Source organism: Colias eurytheme, chromosome 12 (assembly GCF_061535395.1).
Source record: "Colias eurytheme isolate Ceu_HAF_F1 chromosome 12, ilColEury1 Martin Lab GWU primary, whole genome shotgun sequence".
Taxonomy (NCBI): domain Eukaryota; kingdom Metazoa; phylum Arthropoda; class Insecta; order Lepidoptera; family Pieridae; genus Colias; species Colias eurytheme.
This window is the reverse complement of record NC_142991.1, coordinates 1,552,891-1,563,032: the sequence shown is the minus strand read 5'-3', so window position 1 is coordinate 1,563,032 and position 10,142 is coordinate 1,552,891. Positions and strand designations below refer to the sequence as shown.

At 31.9% G+C, this 10,142-nt stretch overlaps 1 protein-coding gene across 2 annotated transcripts; it reads left to right on the top strand.

Moving 5' to 3' along the window:
• Positions 1–3,492: 3,492 nt before the first annotated feature.
• Lfg (Glutamate NMDA receptor-associated protein 1 lifeguard) lies at positions 3,493–8,895 on the top strand. Of its 2 annotated transcripts, none has more exons than XM_090107776.1 (6): positions 3,493–3,533; positions 3,836–3,931; positions 5,952–6,058; positions 6,695–6,854; positions 7,354–7,483; positions 7,783–8,895. In XM_090107776.1, the coding sequence occupies exons 1-6, from the start codon at positions 3,525–3,527 to the stop codon at positions 8,010–8,012; spliced, it is 732 nt and encodes a 243-aa protein (XP_089963902.1). In that variant the 5' UTR covers positions 3,493–3,524; the 3' UTR covers positions 8,013–8,895. The 2 variants fall into 2 exon arrangements, with proteins under 2 accessions (XP_089963902.1, XP_089963903.1); XM_090107777.1 differs by lacking the exon at positions 3,493–3,533 and adding an exon at positions 3,646–3,669.
• Positions 8,896–10,142: the final 1,247 nt, after the last annotated feature.

The window sequence follows — 10,142 nt, the reverse complement described above, 5'->3', positions numbered from 1 at the left end:
CTTCCACTAAACTTAATTGTTTCAATGTGTGAGGACAAATAATTATTGAACCACTTTTATATGTGTGCGCGCGGCGATTCTTCTGCAAACTTTGACTTTCGCGCACTGATTTGTCAACTAATCGGGCGATCAGTTCAGGTGCCTAGCATTGTATGGCGGGGAGAGTGCGCTATGTACGGAATGACACGTCCGTTCTGTCGTGCATCGCGTCATTTATGCACTAGTTGGCCAACTGGTCCTGTCGTTCGGGCATGGACGGGACTGGAGGACTGAACGACCAATGAGGCAGACCAATTTGTGTGTATTGCGTCTATACACGTACTTTGAATGTGAGCGTAAACACAGTGGAGGGGCGTTCATTTTTAGATTAGACAATCTCTAACAAGGAAATATGACATGGAATGACGCCTGTATGTTTTTTTTATTCCTTTCACACCAACTTGCCAAATTAGGTGTGAAAGGGATAAAAAAACATACAGGCGTCATTCAACGTCATATTTCCTTGTTACAAGTTAATGGTCATAGTGCAATCTCCAGTGTATTTGATATAAGCTTCTTGGTAGTGACAGATGGAGGGCTAACCTGCCAGTATGTAATGAATATTGAGTATTCGTTATCTGTAATTTTTTTTAAAGCGATTAGTATTAATGGCCAGTTTCGCTCTGCATTTGTTTTAGTAATGAATTCAAATTCAAATTTGTGTTTTTTTTTCTTCGTTTTTTTGCTACATTCCATAGATTAGCGTTAGCCCCCTCAACCAGACAATAAAGTAATTTTAAGAGTTTTTTTTTTGTAGTCTGTGGACTGATGTTTTGTTATGTTTCTACTTATTCGAATAAATGTACAGAGTAGTGCAGTTGGTACGAATCTTGTCTAATCTCTGTAGGTTATAATGGGTATTGCATTTATACGGATAATGCTTATGCTACTTTTAGGCTCAACATCACATTGGTTTTATTTATAGGTTTATAGTCTAAGATGAATGTCGATATTCTCACTTATGATATTAAAATTAATGTATAATTAACAAAAAAGTCGGTTTTCAAAAAGTATTAATAAGGACTATAGACCGTTGCAAAAATTATTTATTTCTGTTTTAAATTTGTACAAATTTCTTATAGCTTTCTGTATGATAGACGTCTCTACTTATTTATGAAAGTGGATTTTTAATATAATAGAATAGATTTATATAAAGAAATAAAAAGTTTATTCAATAGATATATATTTTCATTCATCAAATGTAATTTAATCAGAGTACATTGTTAGTCATTAAATTTTATAACTTGTGGTTGTGAAGGATTTCTTCGGATTTGAGAAAATACGACAATAGATTTTCTTATATAAGATTTCTTTGAGCTAACAGTGTACTCAGAATTCTATAGTATAAGATAAACATGTTACTAAAATTGCATCTTCAAATAAATATATTACGACCGTTATCTTGTTGTTTTTTTTATTTTTTTTTATTTAACTGCTTTTCAATAGTTTCTATCTTAACACTATCTTTCACTAGAATTTAAATTTCCAATGATCCTCTTAAAGATATGCATTCATAATAACAAAGAAAAATATTTTTAAACAAAAAGAGATTTTTTCGTCTGAAAGTTCGGAAAATGCAATTTTAGTCATAGACTTGTATATTTTCGTATTTCACAATAACATTTCCTTCCATTAATCGTACAATAAATACAATAAACAATAGCGATGGTATCTAAGAACATTTTTATTATTTTCTTTCCATTATTTTCATAGAAATAGAAAACCCTAAATAAGTAAATTTTAATGATAAACATGACTGCAAATATTCAAAACAAAATAACATTACAAATTTCTTTGTCGTCTGAATTGTCTGAATTCGTTCTGCTTCGGATACACAGACCTCAAAAGAAAATTGTACAAATATTTTGCATCATGCATACGACACATTTTAGATAAATTACGCCTTATATGTAGTATGTAAACCTGCTTCGCGTGACTTACTCCTGTAAAATCATCCATTCACTGAACTATCAATGATAGTCATTTAAAATTTATTAGGGCTTAAAAATAGAAATTAGTGTCAGTAAAAGTTGAAATTGATGTAATTTGGTTTTCTTTATAATTGTTTTTAATGAACACGTTCTGAAACAAACATGCTAGTAGGTATTTATTTTTTGTTTTCTTTTTAGTTTTTATTTATTAGGTATAATACTTAAGTGTCGTTAATAATGTGTTAATACTTGATGCTACCTATATTGCATATAATAATAACCGTCATCATTATGATTCTAATAAATTGTGTGATAGATGTCCACTACGATGTTGTTTTATTTTTAAACCCTTAAAAACAGAGCATATTATTAGATTTTAGATATATTTAAAGACTAATTAATTAATTATCTAGTTCATGTAGAATCTTTCATCCAATCCTGATGCATTCGTTGGCACGCTTTGCCTAGTTTTTATTAAAATACGATCATTATATTTATTTTAAATTATTTTTACTTGCCTATAAAAAATTTTGAAATTTCAAAATAAACCAGTTGTATGCCTACGACTGGTTTCTAAAAGAGTTAACGAACCTATTTCTTTGAATTACTGAACAAGATCAATCTAACGCTAGCTTTAGGTGATAGCGAGCCTGCCCTGCCTTCCAAGCCAGAGGTCGTGGGTTCGATTGCCACCCAGAGCAATTATTTGCGTGATGAACATCGATGTTTGCTCTGTGTCTGGGTGTTAATTTATCTATATAAGTATTTAAAATGATATGTGTATGTTTATCAGCCATTTGGTTTCCATAACACAAACTAAAGCATAATATGGGATCAGATCGTGCCGTATGTGAAAAATTTCCTGAAATATGTATTTATTTAAACAAATGTCTGTTTCCGCTCTTTTTCATTTCACGCCGACAGCCACGCTTCCTCGAAGTCGATAGTTCAATGCCTCAATGGCATTGAAAACGCATGCTGGTAGTATTTTTTAAATGTCTATGAAGATCCTAAATATCGAGGTCGAGGTAAAATGTTTAAATGAAACTCATTTTTATCGGTCTATTTAATGAAGATATAATTCTACAGCGAACGGTGAAGGTGAATATATCAAGATACTACATATTAAAAAAGAAAAATATAAAGCAATGTTTTAACTAAAACAGATAGCTGACTAATTAAACTTTTCAAATAAACATCCAAAATGCTCTAACTAACTACGTAGATTATTTTGACTTCCAAATGTTCTGAGTGAAGCTAATAGCTATGATTCATCACTATTATTTAAGCTTTTATTGATAAAACAATTACTGATTAATAAAACAATATCAATCACCTAATTTTTGTCTCACGACTGTGATTCAACTTAAAACGGAGCTATATTTAATTTTTTACATATTTTACCTTATCATTTCCACGAATTTCCAATAAACTGCGAAAAGAACGCAGGTAAGGTTGGCCGTTGGTATCAACGTTCTTTTATCGAAGAAACGAACACCTTATCACCAGCCTATCAGTATCAAAACGATAAACTGACACAACACTCGCGTCTACATGGCCCAGGTAAAACTGTATTTTAATTAATAGTGTCCTTATTATTCACGAAAACTCTTCATGTGATATATAGGCAGATAATACATTTTACCTGTAGTTAACAATCAGTTTTCGTAATCGTCGGTTGTGTTTCAGTGTTCTAGAAGTATGTGACATAGATATTGATAAACTTTAAAAATTGAAATAACAATATGCACTTGTGATTTCATAGTTTATCATTAGTCGAGGAAACTATTGTCTATGCTGTATGGTTCTTCAATAATAATATAGGAAGTAACAGTGTTATTGCAAACGTATTTTTACCGTTTCAGCAAGTAGTCTACATGGATCCATCAAGGTTTGAAGATGGCGGCATGGAACAATTCGACTTTAGCGAGCAATCAATACGAAAGGCATTCATTCGAAAGGTAGGTACGTCCATGGGTAGGTACTACTTAGGTATATACAAATGACACCTGAAAAATATAGATAATGCCTAATAATAGATATAGGCTAACCTAACTATAATAGTAATAGTTCAAAGTCTAAACTATCTGTGATTAAAATTACATTGAAATAAGTTTAGCCGTTTTACGAGATTCTATATACAAAAATACAAATTTTGAACTGACATCATTTCATTCCATTCAAAACATTCTTGAGGAAAAATAAATATAAAGTAGGTAATAAAACCTGCGCACTATTCTTATAGTCTGTGTCTGTAACTTTGCAGATACCTTCTAATAAGCCTTCTAGGTAAGAATAAATGTTATTGTTTGTAATACTTATGAAACACATACATATTATCATTATGTGCATATAAGTGATATACTTTGAACTAGAGAATGTATTAATTATTGCTGTACTCTACACGATTCAAATGTAGAGAAAAATCGTTTCATAAAATCGCTCCGTTGCGATGTGAAAGAAACACAAACAAATATACTTTCTCAATTTACAATATGGCCATGACATATACATTTTGAGTAGGTACTTGTAATGTATACGGTATACGAAAGTAATTTGAACATATTTTTTATCTTTCCGTTATACGCAAAAATCTAGATAAAAATACAACTATGCGCGCCTAAATAGGTACTTATATGAAATATGATTCATAACTTTATCGTCAAAATATGCATATGTTTGGTTGGTTCTAGGAAATTTACTTACGTATTTACCTGTGTAATTTATCATATTTCGAGTATGCAAATATGGGGTATTACCAGATGTCGCTCTCCATAATACACGGGTACCACGAGCAGGAAGATACCCGGTCCTTTGGAAGGCTTACGTGAGGACACAGGTCCAACACGCAGAGGCCCTTTAGAGAATTTTAATGTGTTGTGGGACACCAGCCGCAGCCTGCCCATGACTGCACTATAGAGATACAGCCCTGGGCCGTCCGCGGCCGATGTTGGACTATTGCAATGTGTGGGAATTACAAATCTTTACCAGATGTTGTATTATTATCATTTCAAAAAACAAAATGATGAGAACACCTATCATTTAAAAATTAAACAAAAATTTAAATAAGGATATTGAAAACATTTTGCACAAAAAGAATTGTTTATGTAGGTATTCAAATACCTACCTACTTTATATTTTAGAAGTTCATGGCCTTTATCATGGCCGTTCATGCCGAAATCTTTTGTCCAGATACATACCTAATAGGCTAATATTATTATATCACTAGATTTCCGCCCGCGGCTTCGCCCGCGTTTTCAAAGGAAAACCCGCATAGTTCCCGTTCCCGTGGCATTTCCGGGATAAAACCTATCCTATGTGTTAATCCAAGTTACCCTCTATATGTGTGCTAAATTTCATTGTAATCGGTTGAGTAGTTTTTACGTGAAAGAGTAACAAACATCCATACAAACTTTCGCCTTTATAATAGTATTAAGATTATATCGAATCTCCTTCATAATATCAAAAAGTATTATTTCAAAAGTCTATATTAAAAAAATACCATATAAAATGGAGATATGGCTAAACAATTTTCCATGAAAACCCAAATTTTCTCAGTGAATTTGAAGAAATAAGGAATACACAAACGTAAAATATATAAGAGTTTAATATACCTCTAGTATCAATATGTATGTCTTTTTAACACGTTTTTATTAGCTTCACCTGTATGTAACCGACTCCTTTAGGCCGCGTTTCCAACAAAACTTCCGCGAGAAATGTCCGACAGTCTGTCTGACAGCAACTTGCAAGTCTACTTGCAGTTGGAAACGCGGAATTAGACTTGCAAGCTACTGTCAGACAGACTGTCGGACATTTCTTGCGGAAGTTTTCTTTCAGATGGACAGGCGGCCTTAGACTCGATTTTGACCCGCTTTTTGTTCAAACTTTGTTCACTTTTCAAGGATCGGTGACAATACAATAATTTCTTATTTATTAGTTTTTTTTTTCAAACTAATTCAATTATTTTTATTATTACCACAGGTATACTCCATACTTATGTGTCAGCTGCTGGTTACAATGGGATTCATTGCTCTATTCGTTTTCCACGAGCCAACAAAAGTGTTCGTGAGAAGCAATCCTTATCTTTTGTAAGTACAGTTTATTGTTTACGAAAATACCTACTAGCTTTTATCCCGCGGCTTTGCTCATTTGCAATTTGTGAAATGAAATGAAATACGTTTATTATGGATACATAAAAAGATACAAATAACTTAAATGTAACTTAAATGCCACAATAGGCCTGCCACTCAGTGCAATACACTGATTTTCAAATTTCAGTGGTTGCCTAATGACGGCTTCTCAAATTCAAATTGATGTTGACCTTTTGCATAAAACATCATAGATACAAAGTCAGATAATTTTTTTATTGTAACAATTATAGCGAAAAAAATGTATGTATGTATAGCTCTATATTTTAGTCTCTATTTCTTTGCCATATTTAACAGACAGACAGCATTACCTATTTATGTAGGTATGTATTTCCAATAATAAGTACTGCATGTATGCAAATTTATTTCTTAGAATTACGAATCCCTTGTACTACTTGAAACTGCCTATTACGTAGAGACTTGCAAATTAAAATAGGCCTTCTCTGATTATATTTTCATTTTATTTACTGTTATAAATTAAATTATCTTAATACATAATAAACAATTGTTAAGTTATATACTAATATCCAATAATAAACTAATAGTATTATATAATTATTTTTTAATAAATTTCAGTTGGATAGCGCTAGTAGTGACGTTTGTCTGCATTATAGCAATGGCGTGCTGTGAAAACGTGCGAAGGACAACACCGATGAATTTTATCTTCTTATTCATTTTCACACTGGCCCAGAGTTTCCTATTGGGCGTCGCTTCTAGCACGTATGAAGCTACCGAGGTATGTGTTAAATGCACTAAATGAAGATAATAAAATTCATCACCTTCCTAACATGAACTAAAAATATTAAAGAATTGAAAAAATAAATGAGTTTGTCTATCCGCATATCCGCAATGCTGAAAAAATATGCATACACATGCAGTCGAAAAACATAAAATAACACAACAAGAAAGCCAGAAAAACGTTGCAACATAATGTTATCTTGTGTTCGCGAGTATTTAAGTTAGTAAATATTATTATAAACAGTACTAACATATAATGTAAACAATATTTATGCATTTTAACCGATTTTAAAAGCGATTTAATCATTACAATTATTATACATTAATACTCACCTCAACATTTCACACAACAGAATCACGTCAAACTATACATAAATAATAGGTATATAATATACTCGGTGTATTGTGTAATTTTCTTTCTTTCTTTTTTCTTAATTGTGATAAAATTGCTTAAAAAATTTGTGTGTCATCTGTAATAACTTTTTAATCATTTTCAGGTATTCATAGCTGTAGGTATAACAGCTGCAGTATGTCTGGGACTTACGTTATTTGCTTTCCAAACGAAATGGGACTTTACCATGATGGGCGGAGCGCTCGTCGCCGCGTCTATGGTACTTCTTATGTTTGGTACGCATTATTATTTATTATTGTTAACTTAAAAATATAAACTGCCTTAATTTAAAGATAAACTGCGTCCCTTAGTTAAAATTAAATGTCATACAGATTAGGCTTTTAGGCACAATTAAATTCGAAGTACGAATGACGTTGGAGGACCTCTCAGATTATCTAATCAGAGGACCTGATAGTTATGGCAGTAGTTCCTGAGATTAGCGCGTTCAAACAAACAAACAAACTCTTCAGCGTTATTATATTAGTATAGATTAAGTAATCTACTATCTGTGCTATAACAAAACTTCCTATTACAGGTTTGATATCAATTTTCATCCCTCGCAACGACATAGTTCGCCTAGTGTACGCGTCCTTGGGAGTACTGCTGTTCTCTATGTATCTAGTCTATGACACACAGCTAATGATGGGCGGGAAACACAAGTACAGCATCTCACCAGAGGAATATATTTTCGCAGCTCTTAATCTTTACTTAGATATTGTTAACATATTCTTGTATATTTTGACTATTTTGGGGGCATCGAAATAGTGAACAATTTTTTAATATTTTTTATAACTTAAAAGATAATTTCCAAGTAAGAAAATGGTTGTAAAAAAATATACCGGCTGAATTGAGAACCTCCTACTTTTTTTGAAGTCGGTTAAAAAAGGCTTTTCTCATTCTAAACGGTAAAAATATAGCTTTGGTTGTTATTTAGTCCAAATGTCTTTGATCATCTTATCTTTGAATTATATAAAACACAAATGATTCATTGTTTTGAAGAATCTTATCGATTTTATGATCATTTAATATCTACATGTCTTTTAAACTAAATAAATAGTTATCTAGACATATTGATGTGTTAAATTAAGTATGAGTTGCTTACTTGGAATGATAAACTTAGAGGATAAACTAAATGTCGAACTTCATAAAATAAATACTACAAATGTGTTCTTTTTAATATTGTATTAGATTCTATATTAGATATCTAGTATATAAAATAGCACACAAAGAAATATTGTTACTTATCACAACTCTATTTTACTTATGAGGTATTTATTTTCATAGCAAATAAGTATACAAACCAAAGTTCTTTGATGTGTGCGTAATGATAGGGTAATTTGTTATCTAATTTTACATAAATGGGGTTCGTTACGATGCTGCAATTTACGTATGTTTCCTGCTCTCTAATTTATGAGTTTATGAGGGTATATGCATAACTAGTCGTGCGCCGTGGTTTCACCCGCAGACAAAACCGAGGCACAACCGAGGACAAAATTTCATCCTTCATTATCAAAATTTCATCAAAATCGGTGATGCGATTTATCCTTGATATCATAAATCAGAGAGGCAGATTTTTGCATTTATAATAATTAGTGAGAGGAAATTATTTGATTGTGTTACGGTGCATAAATTACATCAACCGAACATAGAGCTAAGAACATAGAGCTTAGATAGAGTAAGAGCATTCTTTCGTGATTGAAGTGTAAACCAAAACTCGTATTCAGGGTTGTTCAGTATTAGAATATTGCATAGAATATTTTCGAACGCTATAAGAACAACGAAAGAATGCTCTACGCCTGTTTACACTAAAAGAATTTCACATAGTGGGGTTAGAATAAGCATTCGCTCGTTTGATGTGAATGCACCGTTAGACGATACACACAGTGATCCAGATAACTAATTACTAATTAATGATGTTTTACAAATTGTTTATCACAATTATTGTTTGATCGTGTGTATATTCGTATGTATACAAATGTTATACCTATTTCAAAATATATTATACAAATTTTAGTGTGATTCTCACTTAAATTTCTATTTTAATAAATATCTTTAAATATTATATTTATTTTTTTTATTTCTTCTCCTACCTAACAACTACTAGGTAATTACATGCCTACAAGATATTGTGCTAATTAATTAGGTATTGATTGAATAAATGTCGAATTTCTACAATCAATAATCTTGATAAAGATAAAATTATATAACACATTGTGCACTGATAATATACTGTTTATGTGCAAGTAAATTATATTTAAACTAGGGATGTAACGATACCGATACCGATACCGATATATCGGCCGATATATCGGCAAGCCGATATATCGGTATCGCCGATAATAAATCAACCGATACCGATATTTTTTTATTAAATTCTTTCTTTTCTTTTATATTTTTGCATTGTATGAATCATTCATATTGTTTTATTTCTGTTTCTGTAATAGTGTTAAGGAAGAGCGGAACCTCCTGACACAAGCATTTTATTTGCTTACTAGGAGTGTTCCAATCACAAATTTGTTTATGTAAAGGAAAGAAATAAATAATTTTGAATTTTTTTAATTTTTAACGTGATAACGTTTTTAAAGCGTTTTTAAAATCGTTTTAGTCGGGTGACATGTTCATAAACTTGTGTCACACCAAAACCTCACGAGCGCGATCGCAGGTATAACGAGAGAGAGACGGACCGATCTCCCGTTTCATCTCGAGCGCTGCCACTGCATTATGTTATCACGTAAACATCTTGATCGTAAACCTACTTTACAAACAACCAATTTTTTTGATATCAAATAATTCAAAAATCCGCGCCCAATGAACGATGCGGGAGGCCGCCCGCGCGTGCGCACTTTGTTTTCTGAAAAAACTCTACCAATTATAGTAAACTTTTATTAGGTACTG